This window comes from Oreochromis aureus, linkage group 18 (assembly GCF_013358895.1).
Source record: "Oreochromis aureus strain Israel breed Guangdong linkage group 18, ZZ_aureus, whole genome shotgun sequence".
Taxonomy (NCBI): Eukaryota; Metazoa; Chordata; class Actinopteri; order Cichliformes; family Cichlidae; genus Oreochromis; species Oreochromis aureus.
The window spans coordinates 8,109,630-8,130,065 of NC_052959.1; the positions used below are offsets into that span (position 1 = coordinate 8,109,630).

The window sequence follows — 20,436 nt, forward strand, 5'->3', positions numbered from 1 at the left end:
CGTTCCATTCCTGATACATTTCCTAAGGCTGCTCAGAAAATCTGTGGTAACATTGTGAAGTTCTTGCTCTCAATATAGATCACAGCCCTTAAATTCTGAATTTACAGACCTATCATTTCTGTCCCTCTTAATGTTCTTTAAGTGTCACTCAGCTCAGCCCTCCCGGTGACTCTCTCCACAGTCATAGCACTGTCTGTAACAACGACAAGCCACCAATCAATAACTGGCTGTATATCTCAGTTTTTGCCTCTTAAATTGGTGGAGAAATTCCAGACAGGCTTAAGTCCAAGGTCTCCTCTCCTCAGACATCCAGTATTTCAGTAGCTGGTAGTCTTGTGAAACAACAGCAGGCAGCGTCTCTGCCCAGGGGACAGAGTGATTGTAATGCTTTTAGGGTTTAATGCTTTCAGGGTATTTATAGATCTCTGAGGGACGCTGAGTGCTCTCTCTCTGTCTCTTTCTCTCTGCCTCTTTTCCTCTCTTGCCAACTCCCATCTTGGTGTCGTGTTCACAGCTTTTTATCAAATTGCACAGTGAGAAATGTGAAACAGGTACCACAGGCTGCAGTCCAAACATGGGGGGCCTGTATGTGAAAGTGACAGATAACTTATTATCAGGTTTCAGTACTTCAGCAAGGGAAAAAAAAAAACTGTATTTACCTCCATGTTGTATGTTTTGCATTTGATACCTAGTCTATCGTGTGATAACGTCATGTGGTATTTTTCTCAGGTTGGCACTACGACTTGTGGTTTTGTTTGTTGGAAAGATTGGCATGCACTGCACTCACCAGGTGATAGTGGGTTGTTATGAGTGCAACAGTATTTTCTGAGTTTGGACATTCGTTTCACAAACATTTTTAAAGCAAAAGCAACCTTAACGTGTACTTTTGTGGTACACCATGACTTAGAAGACTAAGATTCAGACATTAGTTAGTTTCCTGGAATTAAAGATGACAGATTCGCTGTTATCGAATGACAGCTGCAGGCACAGTTTGCCTTCCGAGGGCCCTGTTTTTGTCCTCATGTAGGGCCAGCATTATGCAATCAATTCTCATCTGGCTTTTTTCTACCCATACCTTTGAATCACCCCTCTATGTTAACAATTTGTATGAGGATTTATATGTTTGGGACAGGTAGAGGACATCATCTTTAGCTATGTAGCTAGCTGTTAAGTGTTGCAATATCTGCAAAAACAAGAAGAAGGCTGGATGGGAGAGATGTTATTGTACAGGTGGTGAAGACTGCCACATTAGCATTTTTTGGTAGTTACTGGGAAAAATACATTAACTGATCAAAGAAAATGCTAATTCTCTGTTTGATTCTAGTGATTAGAGCTTGCCAAAAACTGGCTCAGAAAGTTCAATTGAATTCAGTTTTTTTTATATAACACCAAATCACAACAGCAGACACTTCAAGGCACTTTATATTGTAAGATAAAGGCCCTACAATAACACAGAGAAAATCCCAACAGTCAGGCGACCACCTACGAGCAAGCATTTGGTGACAGTGGGAAGGAAAAACTCCCTTTTAACAGGAAGAAACCTTCAGTAGAACCAGGCTCAGGGAGGGGCGGCCATCTGCTGCGGCCTCGGGTGAGGGTAAGGAAACAGGACGAAAGGGAATTAGTCCCCATAGACTCATAAAAGTCCAAATTTATGGTAAAATCAACATGTTTACAGATTGGCATGCAAAAACAAAGAATAAAAACATTGTTATTTTCCATCCATCAATCCATTTTTCTCCACTTATTAAATTCTGGGTCATGATCGGGCTGCAGTCTGTCGCAGGTGTCATCGGGCGAGAGGTGGGGTATAAACTCAACACATAGATACTCACATTCACAGCTCTGGCTAATTCAGAATTACTGTTTAACCTAACCTGCATGTCTTTAACTGTGGGAGGAAGAGCACCCGTGGAGAGCGCACATAGGCACAGAGAAAACATGCAAACTCCACACAGAAAGGACCCAGCCGGCCAATAGAGCCAAACCTCAGACTTTCTCACTGCATCCCATCAGTTGTTGTTTTTATTTTTTTTTAAATTATTTTGTACCAGTAGAAAATTGCAAATAATCACATGGATCCACTAAAGTGAAAATGATGCATCACTGTAGTTGAACTACATGTCATGTGAAAATAAAGTACTTTGCCTGTAATAGAATTTTCACAGTAAATCAGTTATACAGATTGTTCTGTAATTTTTTTGGAGCTTGCCAACATTGTGATAATCACTGTTTGGCAGCTCGCTCAGGAACGCAAACAGATGTCATTATGTTGCACACGCACGAAAAATGAAGAACATCTGCAAGCAGGGTTGATGTATTGAATGTTAGGATGTTAGATGTGGCTAATGGTTAGCACCATCACCTCCCAGTTAGAAGGTCCTGGGTTTGAATCTAGTCCCAGTGTCTTCGTCATTTGTCTCTGGGTACTCTTGTTTCTTCACACAGTCCAAAGACATGGATGGGGTTATGAGGCTACTTGGTGATTCTACATTTCCTGTATGTATGAACGGTTGTAATTCTCTGTGTGTTAGACTATCAGCCTGTTCAATGCCCTGGATGTCACCCCCACCCTGTAAACCTGTATTGGATCAGAAAAAGACAAATGGATGCAGACTTATTAGAACGGTGGCATGAGAAGTATATTTCTTGAAAAACAGACCCAGCTAAAATATTCAAAGGGTTCTTTTTCCAAAGCCTATGTTAGATATAGTTCATTTGTAGTGTAAAATAAAAAAAACACATCAAAAGTTTGTTGTAATTTATATTTGAGCAGCTCACATTGATCTGAGAAAATCCAAAGATCAGGTGTTTCCACATGATAAATAAAGCTTTTGGGCTTTCTGTGATTGGCAATGCAACCTTGAATTTAAGCCAAGTTTTCCAGGAAAATATAAAGGTGAAATTGACACACACACACACACACACATTTTGCTGAAAGTAAGATGCAATTATAAAATACTTTCTCACTATGAGCACGCAGTCTGATCAAGGTAATCCATCAAAGTGAGACACGTCAAGCGACCATTTCACAGCCCTTTAATAGTGGCTGAGGAAAAAAAAAAAGCCAGGCTGGCCTTGGCCCCATTAAATTTTCTGGCTTTAGCTGTGTGTGTGTGTGTGTGTGTGTGTGTGTGTGTGTGTGTGTGTGTGTGCATGGGGTATATAATTTTGCAGGAGCAGCTCTGGTGATGGGAGACATATGGAGCTGTGTGCTTGTGAGGCAGTTTAGAAGTCCTTGGTGACATTAATCTAGTTTTGATGGTCCATGTCAATCTTCTGCACGACACGCGTGTTTTCTGTATTATACTTCTGGGAACTAGTTCTGAGAGATTTATGGGCAAATGCACAGAACCCCTGAAGTCCCGTAGAGTGACTTCGTTCAATCTTCTGTGCACGGGATAATAACTGCGGCAGCTTGTTCCACGTGTGAAATTTTAAATTCACCCATCGAACATTTCAAACGTTGCTTTTTCTTCTCACAAAACAGCAATACTATACCTTTCATACAAGGCCTAAAACATGTGCAATTAACTTATTTTACAGCCTTGTTTGCTGTGTCTTACAATCCACTGGGGAACCAGAGACGGCTTCTGCTGTGAAAGCACAGTCGAATTTAATAAATGCAACGATTTGGATGCTGGGAGCCCAATAAAGATCTAAAAAAAAAAGCATCATATTTCATCCTTGCCTACCTCAGTGTCCCGGGGTATATGTTATCTTAATGAGTCTTCACTTCCTTTGGAGTAAGCAAAAAAAAAAAAAAAAAGTTCATAATACATGCCTAGTCTGCTTCTGTGGCTGATATCCATCCATCCAAACATTTTGGCCATGATCCAGATTAATTCCTTTTTGGAGGAATAAAAAAAAGTGCCTCTTCCTGTGTTTTGTAGACTTTAATTCCACAGGTATGCTTATCTCCTGAGAGAGAAGACATGCAAATAAACGCTCACAGATTTACTCCAGCAGTAGATGAACTGCAGCTTGCTCTGCCTCAGTTTGCAGTTTTAATACGTGCTGGGCTCCCATTGCTGTTGTGTAAGGAAAACCTGATAAAACAAAGGAAGGGGTTTGCATGCAAATGGCATATTTTGAGAAAGCACCCTAACACTGTTGAAGGATTTAGTCACTCAAGCAGCAACAACACAATTGCTGGGATTGTTAGAAACCCCCAGACCATGAAAGATGATTCATCTACCCACGGGGATGTAGAGAAGTCAAACACCTTTTATGCTACGTGTGTGTGTGTGTGTGTGTGCCCAGGCTTTCTTTGCATCATGTGTTTGCCACTAAATTTACTTTATTTGCATAGATATAGTGAATCAGCTTTGCCACTTTTAGAGAGAGAATGAGACACTCTCCTCTATTGCAAACCTATTTTTAGCCCGAGCAGTATGGCACGAGGGGTGACAGCGCTGGCCAGTTGGTTGTTTGCTTCACCACGGTGGTCCAAACTGAAATGTCTCAGCAGCACCGGATGCATAGCCATGAACATTTTAACAGACATCCATGATCCACACAGAATAAATAATTTCAGCATGAGCAGCTACGTATATTGTGTGTTTACTGATCATTAGCAAACATTGCCAGGCTGGAACCACCAAATACTTTTTCCAAACGACAACATACTAACTTCTAACATCATTTAGTAACGAGAATGACAGAGTGGGGTTATCGGAATACTTTGACCATTTCCTTTGTTCCATATTCTCAAAGGATTTGACAAACATAAATTGTGCAACTGAAATTACATTCATTTAGTCAACAATAGTACTGTTACGTCTGAGAAAACAGTAATGCTAGTAAAATGTGTAATATGTATTACACTATGCTACGAAGATTTTACTAGATACTTTGCGCATCTTGCTTGTTGAGCTGTAATACTGAAAATATTTTGAGCATAAACACTTAAAATCTTTAGATTGCTGAAATATCTGAAGATGATTTCTATCAAAATGAGATGTCTTTGGTGTGATGCGTTTAGTTTTATTTATTTATTGTCTACATCTGCGTCTTATTACCCTCCTGTACCTGATTCCTGATTGCCTTCATGTGTATAAACAGCCTTGTCTGCATTTCAGTTTTTGTCAGATCGTCTGCTTTTGCCTTTTGGAAATCAACATTATATTCTTGGACTACCTTTTGTTTGCCTTTTTTGGACAGGAACTACCAGTTTATCACCTCAAGGTGCTTTTATATTGTAAGGTGAAGACAAGAGCAAAAATCAAATGACCACCTCTGAGCAAGCGCTTGGCAACAGTGGGAAGGAAAAACTCCAACTTTAAACTCTTTTAACAACTTTTAAGGAAAAAAAATGAAGAACCAGGCTCGGGGGGGGGGGGGGCAGCCATCTGCTGCGACTGGTTGGGGATGATGGTAAGAAGACAGGACAAAAGAAACTCTGTACAAGAGAGATGGAAATTAATAACTAATGATAAGATGCAGAGTGGTGTATAAACACATAGTGAGTGAAAAAGGGGAGTGAACAAGAAACACACCATCTTGGGAAGCTCCCAGCAGTCTAGGCCGATTGCAGTGTTACAAAGGGAGGATTCAGGGTCAGGCTCTTCTACAGATGAGCTGAAAGCTGAAGGCTCTGCCTCTCATTCTACTTTTAAATATTTCAGGAACCACAAGTAAACCAGGATTCTGAGAGCGAAGTGCTCATTTGGAATGATATGGGATTATGACATCTTTAAGATAAGATGGGGCCTGATTATATTTGTCCCTTTGAGTCCTGAATCTGCATTTGGATCCTGTAACCTTGAATTTCATGACATAGACAGACTGACAAATATACATGATAAACATGGAAACAATGTCACGAATTACTGTACCAAGGATTCTGATGCCATGATCATTTCTTTTGCACTCATCTCTTTTCGTTCCCCATGCGTTTATATGCCACATTTTATTTTGTTAACTTTTGTCTACTTTTGTCTCAGTTTGTGTTTTGTCCTGTTTGTTGTTTAATTGTCTCTCTATGATCCTTTACTCTCACTCACCAAGCAGATGGCTGGTTCCTGTTAAAAGAGAGTTCTTCTCACAAGTACCTGCTTGTAACGAATCATCAGGATCTTTACTTAACTATATGAAATGAAATGACTGTTGTTATCTAGTGTTATATATGTAAATAAAACGAAACATATTTATGATATAAGTGGTGATGAAAAAAAATAAAGACAGTAGAAAAGTTTGAGAGGGAAAAGAAAAAGGACTGAAAACACATAACATGTTACCAGGACATTTGTACACGGCACAAATGTCCTTGGTTTCCATCACTAAACCCAAAATAACTTGTAAGTATACCCATCTGGCACAGTTCACATTTTGAAGCAGTACCTGCTAAGTTCTATCAGTCACTCAATCTGTAGCTCATAGGAGAAATGCCAGAAAGAGGTGAAGTCTCTGAGGTGTAAAGCTCACATACTGTTTTCCAAAAACAGAAAACATGGAAGCATCGTAACTCCCAGGTCTGTTTGTCTACACCGATGCACCATGGAAGCAATGATTTACTGTACCTGTTTATTCTCTCAACCACTGAACTTCAGTTCAGACATTTATATCCTCTGCAGATCATCCCTGCTGCTTGCTGCTCCCCAGTTTGGAGATTTGGGGCTATTTGTCAGCTTTATAAAACTGATCAGTGCGTTAGTTCAGGAGAAAGCCTTGGCATGCAGTTACTACACTTACTTTAGGAAAAAATAAACTAAACATTGTCCAAAAGGACATGTTGTTAAAGTAGAGTTCAGCTGAACTGCCACATTTTAATATTTTTATACTAGATTTATATAACCTTTAATCAGAAATGCATTTCTCTGAAGCGTGGCTTTGTGCAAACGAATTACCAAATTGCCCGTTATCTTGATCAGGTTGAATGTTGAAGTAGCAAGGTTGCAAATCTGATGATGCATTTTGTAGTCAAAATTAGTTTGAAAAAATATAATTATTTTTGAATTGTTAAGCACATATTAGAAAGCTCAAACCAGCCAGTTTTTTTCTCCTGCGTCCACTGATTAGCTAAATAAAGTGAAAACAGCAAAAGACAAATAAGTATTGTTCTCAAAAACACACTTCAAGCAGGAGTTGAGTTTTGAATAATATGAATATAAAATGAATTTGTCAGTGGCTGATTCACGGGCTGTGAATACAATCTGACTGTTCTCCACAGCAGCAGTCCCACGGGGGGATGCTGTTTTTTACCAGGCATGCAACATAATACACTATTTATGAATGTTCATGTGAAATTTATTGCAGCTTTATTTGGTATAAGTATGTGCGTTCACATGAGTGTACAGTGTCCACACTGGTGCCTGTGTGTGTGTGTGTGTGTTGTTAAGTGTGTTTAAGCTCCAGAAGGTCTCTAAGCCCATGTTGCTCCCACAGTCATAAATGCAAGCTGGAATTATGCAGGCGCACTTAAATTCTGCAAACAACCCTTAATTCTTAATTTAGATATTAATTAGTTTCCCTGTTACTTGGCAAGGGCCTGTGATTTCCCCTGACACCGGGCATGTTTGTAACTGGGACGTCTGCTGCTTCGTGCCGCAGAGAAACATGTAGGAGACTCAATAACACCAATGAAACAACTTTATTAACTGAGCCCAAACGCAGCGGCCATGAGAAGAAACACATACAGTAGGAGCAGTAAACTACTTTATTCAGATAGTGCCATCTGTGTTAACTCCTGGGACCCATTATATGATTCAGATTCTTTGATTTTTCATTTCAGTGATGGGTGAAAACTCAGTGAAGCACTGAAACCCGTGTGCAGTCTTCAGCGTTATAAATTGTGCACCCTTTTTCTCCAGCCAGATCTTAAATATATTTTGCTATAAGTGCAAATGTTTTGGAAGCTCTACATAGCTCATATTTACTACAATGGGAAGCTAATGCTTATTTTGAAGCCAGAATTGCTAAAAGCGTTAATGTTTGAAGAATACTTCCAACACAATAAAAGTGCCTCTAATTATGATTTCATATTAGGAAAGACCTGGAGCAATTCCATCTCCAAGCAGAAATAAGATGAAATTGAACCTGCACATGCTCGGTAGGATTCTCTGTCTGTGTGTCTCTGCCGCAGGCTCATTTTACTATGGCAGAAGTTTTGAACAAAAAAGAAAGAAAGACAAGATACAAACTACACTGAGGTATAAAATCTAATTTTTGAATACACAGTATTTTTCTTCTGCTGTCGAAAGTTAAAGGTGACTGCAGCAAGTTAATCTTTAGGTTCTTGGTGAAAAATTAACTTGAGCAACTTATCCAAATATAGTCTGTTGCTAGGTAGCATACAAGATTTGATCTGGGATGGTAGATCTGCTGTGGTAACACAGGGCTGCAATTACCCCTGAGCCACATGGGCACAATTTAAGCACCCTGTACTCTACTAACATTTTAGAAAGAAAGCTGTATTATATCAAATGCGCCCATTAAAATAAAGCAGCTGATCGCTGAATACTTTATAGTATAAAATCTCTTTGAGTTGAAACAACTTTGACAGAAAGTCTGATGACATATACCTGTAGGTGATTGCATAAGACTCAGCTGAACTAAAAAGCTTTTATAAAAACAAAATGTAAAAAAGCACGCAACTTGATGCCAGACATCTAAAAGAATTTAAACTACAGTATATACAGAAACATTGAGCTAAATCACATGATTACGTGTTTAATTTAAAGCATGTTTTTGTTCTAATATTTTTAGTGCCACTGTTTTAATTGTCCCCTGGGGGCATCTGTTACTTAGTGTAAATTCTTGTGTTTAATACATCAAAAGACTGACTATCTAAATAATGGGGTTGGGTCACATATATTTTATGTTACAATGTTGTACGATGTCGTGTTGATACAGGGACACCAAATAACTTTTTATTAAAAAACTAAAACAGTCTGGGAATACATAAAGAAGAGGGCCGATTTCATGCACCGCCGTTTTTAGATAACATCAGCTTAACTGGTTGGTGATTGCACTGAATTCAACTTGTGGTGATTTAATGGTTGCCCAGAGCTCGAGGATGTTGCATGCTCACAATCACTTTTGATCGCAAGGCGACTGCACAGGTTGCCTAATGAGAGGCAACCAAAATAGTTACAATCTGACTTGCTTGTTGACAGCTTGCAAATAATTGCTGTCTAATTTATAAATGCAGATGACTGCCAACATTTTGCCTTCAGTCTAAATGAGTCTTTGTCACTGAACACAGCTGGCTGCCAGTTGTATTCTGGTTATATTCCTATACAACAGTAAGGTTCCCAAGCATAAATGTAATAATTAAATTTGAATTTCTGTCCATGTAGATGGCAACAGATACGTGATTTTGTATTAGTTATCAAAGTTAAGTGCTTTATTATCAGAAAGATGACATGTAATTACTAACTATCCCCCATTCAGTTCTTCCGCTGGTCCAGTTCAGGTTGGCAGGGCAAATGGAGCCTATCCCACCTGTTTTAGCGTAAGGGGTGGGATACACCAATCCAAGCCTGTGATGGACAGGACAACCACCTATGGCCAATTTAGAATCACTAGTTAAGCTAATGTGCATGTCTTTGGATTGAGGGAGGAAGCTCGGGTACCAGGAGAGAACCAAGTTAGAAAAAAGTTAGCGGTTATCCTCCAGCTTCACTGTTAATATTATGCTAACATAGCTGTGTAGCGAGTGATCACGTAGCACATCATTATATACCAGCATTAACCCTACAAACGTCACTGCTGTTTACTTTCCTGATTTCATTTATGTCAGAAGTGATAGCAGAGCTGTACGTCTTAATTTGTTCCAGAAATCTCTCAGTCAGAACATGCTATATTATATTTAGATGGAAGCTAGCGAGCTAATTCCCTGCTAACTTCTAACGCCGTTAAATTTCATAAATTCGGTTTTCATGGATGCCTGGATGTTAAACTTAATTGTTACACTTGGTAAAGCAGCAACGCAGATCATTATATTACAGGTGAAGGAATTTAGACAGTTTTTAACACTCATTGATGCCGCAGTGATCGTGTGACTTAGGGGCGTCAGACTTAAAGGCCAGATGCAGGCACAGGAAGAACGTGCCAACTCCACACAGAAAGGCCCCAGCTGGCACTTCTGAACCCAGGACCTCCTTGCTGCACCACTGACTTGATAACTTTGCAGATAATTTTTCGAGAAATTAATAAACAATCTTACGGTATAACTTTACAAGCTGGAACTAGTGAATTTGGATCTTTTGTTGCTTAAAAGCGTTGCTGATGTTTGCTGATCAGATAATCTATTCTCTAACTAATCATTTCAGCTTCAGGGAAAAAATAGATTCATATTTGCATCTGTTTTTATTATTGCAGTGTCTGTGTGTTTTGTTCTGGTTCTGACATCGAAAATACCAGAGAGAATTTATGATTTTACGCCCACTTGCTTTTGGATTCAAGAAGCAAACAGAGCTGAGTCGGCTGAGCGATCATCTTCATCCTCCTCCATCCTATTGTTTCACGTTCACATAATTTCCTCCACCAGCTCCTCGCTCTTAGTCATGCAACTCCTTCCTGTGATAATCCTGTTGATTACAACCAAAGGAAAGTGATTTTTCTTTTTTGTTTTAAACTAATTTCCACCTGTCTCTCTCTGTTCTTTTTCCTCCAGTGCACTCCCATTGTTGGCCATGGATTTGTGTTGGACAAGTACAAGTGCCAGTGCAGGAGAGGATTTTACCATCCGAGCCGAGTGGCGCTCAATGGCTTTAAAAGTAGGTTACAAAGCTCTCTGTAATAATAATAAAATAATGCATATTGCAGTGAGCTGTCAGATCAAAACTTTGAATCTTGCAAAAGCAAGCTTCTGGGAATTATGGAAAAAAGAGGAAAACAACCACCTTTTTTGAGCTGACAGTCACACATTTTGTTTGAAATTCTTGTTACAGCTTTGAAGGGGTATCCTGGGGTTTGTGAGGTTATGAAACCTCAAGCTCCAGTCAAGGGAGTTTGACTGTTCTTATTGTTGAAATGTCTACTACGTTTCTATTCTGAGCTCTAGTGGGAGCCACAGGTGGCATTCGAATCACAGTTCTGTTGGATTGTGCGACGGCTGTGTAGACGTAGAACACAAGGTGGAATAAATTACAATAAATGTTTAGTCACATTTTATTTGACCATTTGCCAGACTGCGTACCCCTCCACGGTTACTGTTGCTATGCCTGTCAGGTTTTCTGTTCTCAAAGGGCATACGGTGGCAGTATCACAGTGTGGAGTAGAGAGGACCTAATGCAAGACTCTGCAGACTGAGGCAAGCCTTTGTGGCCGATGAAAAGTGCCGTATGAAACATGAACATGCAACCAAAACCAGAAACCAAGGTGCAAAAATAGGGGGAAACCTAACAGATGTCTTCACAAAGAACACCACTTTATTAAGTACAACTGTTCAGCTGCTCCTTCACAAATATTTAACCAACCGACCACAGCAACTCAATGCATTTAGGCATGTAGACACAATCAAGACAAGCTGATTAAAGTAGTATTTCACAAACTGCTGATCCACTGGGATTTTCCCACATAGAACAGTATCTTAAATAACCCCTTCTTACAACCAGTGTATGCAGAAGAGCATCTCTAAATGCACAGCACATTCAAACCTTGAAGCACATGCAGAAGAAGACCACACCAGATGCCACAAACTCGAATTCAAATAGGATCACCAAAATGGGAGACTGGAAAATTATTGTCTGGCTTCATGATTCTCAGTTACTGATGCGACTTGGTTGGAATTTTTCTAGTAAACGACGTGAAACCAGTGATCCATTTTGCCCTGTATCTATCCATGGTTCAAGCTGCTGCTGGTGGTGTAATTGTGTGCAGGGATGTTTCTCAGCACGCTTTTGGCCCCTTAATAGCAACTGAGCATTATTTAAACACCACCTGAACATTGCTGCTGACCACATCGATCCCTTTATGAACACAGTGTCCCCATCTGCACCAATCGCAAAGCTCAGATGATCTTAAACTGACTTTTTGAACAGGGCAATGAGTTCACTGCACTCAAATGACAGATCTTAATCTAGTAGAGCACCTCTGGGATGTGGTGTAAATCTGACGTAAATCTGCAGCAACGGTGTGACGCTATCATGTCAATATGGACCAAAATCTTTGAGCGATGTTTTCAGCTCCTTGTTGAATCTGTGCCACAAAGAATTAGGAAAGTTCTCAAGTCAAAAGGGATCCAATCAGGTGCTAGCAGGTTTGACCTAATAAAGTGACAAGTGAGGGTATATACACAGAAGTCTGATTAGGCAATAGACATAAAATGGGAAAGCCACAGGTGTGCATAATCACCATAGGTGAAAGTAATCAAGGCAATCAGACAGACAGGAAACATATCTAACCTAGACAGGAAAAAAAACCCTTCATAGTAAAACAGCAAATAAGAGAACTAATACAGATGTAAATACTAACTCTTAATGAGATGTCAAACTAGGGAACAAACAGGAACCAAGACATCAACATAGAAACAAGGAGAGACAGAGAAGGGAAATCCAACGAAAACACAAATCAAACTTTAAACTAACAGCAAAACAGAAACCCAAGCTTGAGACAGAAACTCAAATACAGAGCAAACCCTGGGGCCGTGACAGTTTAGCTCCTCTGAAACAGCATCTTTGACCTCAGATGGCTGTAAATGAAATAAGAAAGCTGTATAAGCATGTTACAGGGAACATATTTCTTTTGTTTTCTATTGATTCTAAGCTCAAAATAATCATATATCGTATACTGAGCCTTAGTTTATCCTGTGTCTGAAACTATTTGTTTCAGCTTGCTTCAATCACGCTTTCTTTGAATCAGCTGCGCCTTTTAAAACAGAAGGTTTGAACAGTAGGAGGGGTGGGCTACTGTGTTGTGTGCCTGAGATGATCACTTTAAAGATATCCAATCTCACTGACATGATACAGAGTCAAGATTAGAGCGCTTAGAACAGTCTGAAGTCTGAGCTTCTGGCGCTGATCACATTATTTTGGTCATGTTTAATACGTGCATCCATCATTGTTACAGAATGACAGAAAATAAGGAAAAGCATGACGTCTATTATATGTAGCTGAAAGCACATAGCTAACAGTTACCTACCTGATATGATGCTGAAAGATTATGACCAGTGCTTGTGGACCAGGCAAAAAGGGTCTCACCAGTTGCTCATGCAGTCACTCAGCACATCCAGACTTCTAATAATAGAGATGCAGAGACAGTAAAATTATATAAAACTGTCTTGTAAATTTCAGTAAAGATGCTTAAAATAGAAAGTTTGCTGAAAACAAATTTGTCTTTTATCTGATAGTGATGCCAATATTTCTTCTTTTTTAGTGTGCTCTGTCCTTCATTTGTTCCAGGCAAACAATATAATACAATAATACAATATAATTTTTCAATACCTTTGAAGCTTTAGCAAAGTTGTTGAAAAATATTAGTAAATGTCATCTTTTGACTGATATCAGTGGGACATCAGTCAGCAAGACTGATAGTTTACCGATATTTAGGTGGTTTAGTTACAGGATATTTACATCTGATAATACATGAAACAAGTGGAGCAGTAAAGTCACATACCTGGGGGGAAAGTTATATAAAAGGTGTATTATAATATTTTTCTAAAAATATTTATAAAGGTTGTCATTCTATCATTCAGTTAGACTCTATGTGGTATAATCCTATACACCCTGTGTGGTTTGGTTGCTTCTTGTTGAAAGAATTCAACATTTAACAAACTAAAGATGCATTTAAAAGGACGCTTGCAAATAAGAGTTGAGATATAATGAGAAAGGAGTTTTGTTAATGTAACACTGTCCAGCTCCGCTTTGGGTGGAATTTGTAATGTGCTAGGTTCAACAAATAGGAGGAGAGAGCTGCTAAAATTATAAAAATATTCAACGATATTTCAATAACCCCCCAAATCTTAGATTAATAAAAATTCATGTAACACTCGATGAAGGCAAATGAGGACTCAAAAGCACAACTTATGAGCAAAAATCAGTCTTTACAAGTTTCACTGCACAAATTCCCAGTTCAACCAATCAGACGTCAGAGTACGTTAGGAGCAGGCAAGCAAAAGTCAACCTAGAAAACCAGCAAATGCAGGTTTTACAGAGAGAATGAGCAAAAGGCAGAGACTGAATTCCCTGCAACAATCTCCAAAGGAAAACTGGCATAGAGGAAAAGTAAGATGTGGAGCAAATACTAAAAGGTGAAACAAGGTCCAGGTAACACAGTTCAGGGAACAACATATTGTAGGTAAAATACACAAAGGCAGGAAGACTGAAAAGCAAGAGAGACGAGTTTCTCAAAGTAAAAGACGAAACAAGTGAATAAAAACACAGAAAAAGGGGAAAAGAGAAGGGGAAGATTTGATAGATGAATTATTTTATTTTATTCTAATGCAATCACAAAGACTAACACATATATACATATTAGGACTGTAACAATGTGCATGCAATAAGAACAAAAACAAGGAGCACCAAAAATGTGATGATAAAGATCAACTCGTAATGGAAGCATTACACAACGAAAGACAAGAAGCACTAGTTAGCCAGGTAAGTGAATGTTTCCAGCCTCAGTTAGAGCACATAAACACACTGTTTCATTTACTTCATTCCTTTTAAGTCTAGTGTCTGGTTTTCCAACTAATCAGGATACAGGACACAACCTTCTGCACTCCTTGCACACTAAAGTATATCTCCTAACAGAACACTATGCACATTTCTGAGATATATGAGGAAATCTTAAGCTTTACGGGGCATTTGCTACGCTGCATATGGACAATTGATGTTCAGGAGAGCAGTTTAGAGAACAGTAAGCTGTTATTGCCTGTCCTACAGCTCTGGCATTCGATCTTATTTTCCCAATATTCCTTATTTTTCATTCAGGTGTGAGAAACAAGAAAAGAAAAACTAAATTTGCACACCCTCTTGGCCTTGGATCATTTCTCTGCTGATGTTCTGCTTTTCAGACTTGCACTTTTCAAATATATCGTTAACTTTAGCCCTCCCGATCGTGCTTTGGGTTTGAATGTCGGTTTTCTTGACTGAAAGCGCTGCAGTGTCCTCGGACAGAAAGCCTGGCCCTGATGAGCAATATAATAATTCAACTGCGGTGGTTCTCATCCCCGACTCCAACAATGCAGCACCCCAGGGGGGTTGATATGCTAAGCTGGAGCTTTATTATAATGCAGTGTGATGAAAGATGTAGTCAAAACGCTCAGTCTGTGAAGAGACTCATCTTCCAAACCCCATGCAGATCGCCTCTTTAAAAATCGCTGTGACTCAGATTGCATTGCAGTTGCAATCCTGATTTCCACTCGTGGAACATCAGTCTTAGTCTTTGTGCATCTATACACAAAGAGACCCAAAGCAAGAAATTTGAGTATACAATTTATGCACTACAAATGCAAATGCCTAAAGCGTGCAGTGAACTTTGCAGCAGCTTCAGCGAACTGAAGAAGCTGTGCAAGTACAGTTTTGCAAAATTAATAAATAAATAAATAAAATTACAAAAAACAAACAATATTAGGGAGAAAAAACAACAGTTGTGAAGAATGTACAAACTGAAAAGCACTTTTTACTTGCAGCAGTTTAAGTGGTTTGGAAGGACTGCCTGTGCTCAAACTGAGAGCCGTGGTATCACTGTGAACATCTGGCCCCTGTGACAGATGTGTGAAAAATGAACCAAGCTTTCTTCTGTCTGCCTTCAAGCCACTGTGAGAATGATTCGATCTTCAAATCAAACAAAAGACAATGCAAACACAAATTTATGATACAAAAATTTTAGATAACACACACACTTGTGCTGCCACAAACGATTATTTTCATAGTCGACTAGTCAGATCGTGCATCCATTGGACGTAAAACCTACAGCTTATTGCACCAGCATGCATCTGCTCTTATATAACTATCATTAGCTTACAGCTTTAAGTGTTTAAGGTATGTGCTAACTGATTGCAGATTATCTATATATCATGTTTAACCTGAGTAACGAAAGATCGCGGGAGGTTTGAAAATGATGTGCCGGGAGTTCGCTGTTCTCACCGGCTTCAGTGAGCCTTGACCTCCTGGTCAGCTATCGAGCTAGTGGGGTAACAGATTTTTTTTGCAAATATGTGATGTCTTGATAAATCGAGCAGATATTTGAAGTTTACACAGCTATATTCTCGCCTGAAAATATCTTAAAAGTTTATTTTGTGACCCTGAAAGAGTAATATTAAAACTAAGTAGCTGCCGCAATTGTTGGAAAATGGAATTGGCTGAGCCGCGCTATGAATTTTGGGATAGATTGGGATACACCCGACCCATCCTTCAAATCTGGGGAAAAGGAGGATGCATTTGTCGGCCGCATTTGGAGGAGCCTTCAAATTTGGACAGCCTTCGTCGCATCGCTGTAACGTAATCAGCCTACAAATGCGGCCTCCGAATTTGGACACAGCTACTATACCGGAGATTCTTTCTTCTTCTTCGGCATTTAACGGCAGCTGGCATCCTTGTAGATGCATTGTCAAGTCAAGTATCAAGTCAAGTATTTATTTATTGTCATTGTCAAGAACAATGAAATTGTGTTTGAAGCTTCTACAACAAATAATAATAAATACTAAATTCCCCTTAGACCCAAGTGTGACTATTTAACCCAGTGTGACTTCAGTGCAATGAGACGATCCTTAGCAAAAACATGAGAATATGACAGGTAATGTTCATGGGACATTCAGACAAAGACCTGAGAAATATGACAAAGTGCAACAGTGCAACCCGTTCAATTATTGTACTGTGAGATATGATAATTGTCTATTTTTCAGACCAGTTCACTGCTCTTAATAGGTTGGATATGGTTAATGTCCGTGAGAGGGGGGGGCAGAGAGGGGGGGGGCAGAGTTCAGGAGCCTCACAGCCTGTGGATACAGGCTGTTGGCCAATCTGGACGTTCTGGCCTGTATGGACCTGTACCTTCTCCCTAAGGGCAGCAGGTGGAAAAGGTGGTGCGCAGGGTGATGTTGGTCCCGCAGGATACTGTGCACCCTCCTCAGACAGCGAGTGGGGAAGATGTTGCTAATCTCTGGCAGAGTCGTTCCAATAATTCTGCCAGCTTCTTTCACCACCCGCTGGAGTGCTTGCTGGTCGGCCTTGGTGCAGCTGGGGAACCACACTAGAAATCCGTACGTCAGAACGCTGCTGATGCCACAGTTGTAGAAGTTCAACATCAGAGGTCTGGGAATGTGTGCGCTCCGCAGTCTCCTCAGGTAGTAGAGCGCTGTTGGGCCTTCCGTACAGCTGAGGTGATGTGGTTGCCCCAGGACAAGTCCTCAGTCACAGTTACCCCAAGAATTTAAAACAGCTCACCCTCTCCACCCCTCACTGCCAATGAAGAGAGGCAGGTGGTTGTTGTGACCTTTCCTCCGAAATCTACAATAATCTTCTTGGTCTTTTGGTGTTTAAGACCAAGTTATTGTCGCGACACCATGACTCTAGTTGTTGCACCTCTGTCCTGTAGTTTGTCTCATCGTTGTTGGATATGAGTCCGAGCACTGTGGTGTCGTCGGCAAACTTAACAATGAGATTAGACGCGCAGGAGGAAATACAGTCATGAGTGAAGAGAGTGTATAGCAGAGGGCTCAGAACACACCCCTGAGGGGCACCGGTGTTGACCACAAGGGTGGAAGAGGTGTTCTTACCCACTCTGACGCTCTGTCTACGGTTAGTGAGGAAGTCCACAATCCAGTTGCACAGGGAGGAGTTGAGTCCCAGTTGATGGAGTTTGGGACGGAGTTTGTATGGCGGATGGTATTAAAAGCCGAGCTGTAGTCTACAAAGAGGAGCCGTGCATAGGTGTTCTTGTGCTCCAGGTGCTCCAGTAGTGTATGCAGCACTATGGCGATCGCATCCTCAGTTGACCGGTTCTCCTGTATGCAAACTGGTGCGGGTCCAGAGGTGGTGGAAGGGCAGCTCTGATGTGTTTAATGACCAGTCTCTCCAGGCATTTGGCGGGAATGGGGTGAGTGCCACAGGTCTGAAATCGTTCAGACATGTGACATTTGACTGTTTGGGGATGGGAACGATGGTTGCTGCTTTGAAACAGGATGGTACCAGTGAACAGGACAGCGAGGTGTTATATATAGAGGTGAAGACATCCGCCAGGTCCGCAGCACAGTCCTTTAGCACCCGCCCGGCACTCCATCTGGTCCGGCCGCCTTCCTGGTGTTAATGCTGCGGAACACCCGCCTCAGCTCATGAGCGCTCAGGACTGGAGCAGGGTCGGGTTGAGGGAGTGGGGACAGGACAGGGTCGGTGTTATCCCTATCAAAACGGGCATAAAAGAGGTTTAGGTCCTCAGCCAGAGTAGGACTGTCGGCTGAGGGTGGTGGTGTTCTCCTCTCGTAGTCCGTGATAGCCCTGATGCCCTCCCAGACCTGTCTTGGGTTTGTGATGTTCTCAAACCTGGCCTCGATCGCCTCCTGTGCTGCTGCTTGGCAGTCTTGATGCCTCTTCTCAGGTTAGCCCTGGCAGCACTGTATGCCTCCAGGTCCCCGGAATGGAAAGCGTTGTTCCTCGTTCGGATAAGTTGTTGAACTCCGTGTGTCATCCAGGGTGGATTATTAGGAACACACGGAGTCGTTTCCAGGTTGTTACATTGTCCACACAGAAACAGATGTAGTCCAAGACAGTGGAGGTGTAACTGTCCAATGCGACACGATTGTCAGTGTCCTGCTCCTTGAATACTTCCCAGTCTGTGCGGTAGAAACAGTCCTGGAGCATTGGAATAGCATCCTGCGGCCATGTTCTCACGGTTTTGGTTGTAATCCCAGTGCTCTTGATCTTTGGTGTGTATATTGGGTGTAGCAGAAGAGAGAGATGGTCTGACAGACCCAGGTGGGGATAGGCCTGGGCTCTGTATGCGTTCGCCATGTTGGTGTACACCTGGTCCAAAGTTCTATCTCCTCTGGTAGCACACTTCACATTTCGGTGGAAATTGTGAAGTACAGATTTCAGGTCCGTGTGGTTAAAATCCCCAGCCACAATGAAGACACTGTCCGGTGTGCTACCAGGCTGTTATTGATGCTGCTGCTCAATTGTGCTAACGCTAGCTTAGCATTAGCATCTGGTGGAATGTAAACAGCGCAGATGTAAACGGCAGAAAATTCCCGAGGAGATAGAATGGACGGCACTTTAACACCAACAGTTCTGCCTCTGTACTGCACAGTCTGTCCGTTACCGTGACGTTCGTGCACCAAAAGTTGTTGATATAGATGCACAGCCCCCGCCGGTCTTCTTACCAGAGTCCGCAGACCTGTCGGCTCGGTAGGCGGTGCGACCTGCTAGCTCAATAACCGCTGTCGGGAATGGCGCTGTCCAGCCAGGTTTCAGTGAAGATCATGCACGAACAGTTGTTGAAAGTCCGTCGAGTGGCGATCTGCAGTCGTATTTCATCCAGTTTGTAACGAATTGAGCGAGCATTGGAGAGGAATATGGTCGGGAGTGGTGGTTTGAACGAACTAGCCTTTAGCCGTGCCCACAGGCCTCCCCGCCTGCCTCTCTTCTGCCTCCGCTCGCAGCGTCTCCTCCTGCGGCTCGCTGTTGCGGGTAGCCCCGGGGGTTGCTTGATGATCTCCGGGGGGATGAGATACTCGGATGTTAGTTGAAGATCTCCACGGCTTAGTTGTAATAGTTGTAATAGATCATCTCTGTTGTACTGAAGTAAACCCAGACTGTGTGAAATGATACACAGTGCCACCAAAAGTGCAAAAATGTAGGAGCTCCGGGCCGCTGCGTCTGTGCGCGCCGCCATCTTACCTTATTGCTGCCATCTTCTGTTTCAGTCCATTATTACACTCCTAAATCCTACTACTTATTCCTGCGTCTTTCAGGATCTTACACAGCTTCAAACGACGCGTTCGACTATCAAATTAGTCGTCGACGATCGTCGACGTAATCGTGACTAGTCGGCTAGTCATGGCAGCCTAACACACATGCAAACACAGATATATGTAGATGATGCTAATTTCCGTTGTTACTCAGGAATGAGTGTAAGAACAGCTTAGATTGGAGGGTTTGAGGGAAAAGACTGAGACTGAGCTGTGGCGAGGAAAGATGCCCAGTGTGTCGGGAGAATGATGCTGCCAGGAGAGAGGAAATAGGATGTGGTGAAAGAGGACATGCACACAAAATGTGGTGTGACAGAGAAGGATGCACGGGACGGAAGGAGATGAAAACAGATGATCTACTTGGCTAACCTCTAACTTGAGCACCTGAAAGAAGAAAAATAGTTCACCATAATCTGAGTAATAGCTTGCAATAAGTACCCACTTTAAAACCTTGATGTACTTATGTACTATTTTTAATTGGATTTTTCAAAACTAATTTGTACTTAACATTTTGTCCATTATTACAATTGAGGCAGAATGGGCATTACAGAAATGGAACAAAGACTGCACTTGTGCCAGCACAAGGT

At 41.3% G+C, this 20,436-nt stretch overlaps 1 protein-coding gene across 1 annotated transcript in view; it reads left to right on the forward strand.

Annotated features, from left to right (window-relative positions):
* LOC116335240 (probable G-protein coupled receptor 158) overlaps nt 1-20,436 on the forward strand; it is a 79,605-nt gene that overhangs the window by 20,104 nt on the left and 39,065 nt on the right. Inside the window, exon 3 of the mRNA XM_039601755.1 lies at nt 10,619-10,721. Coding sequence (XP_039457689.1) covers nt 10,619-10,721 — 103 coding nt within the window. The remainder of the gene's footprint in view (nt 1-10,618; nt 10,722-20,436) is intronic.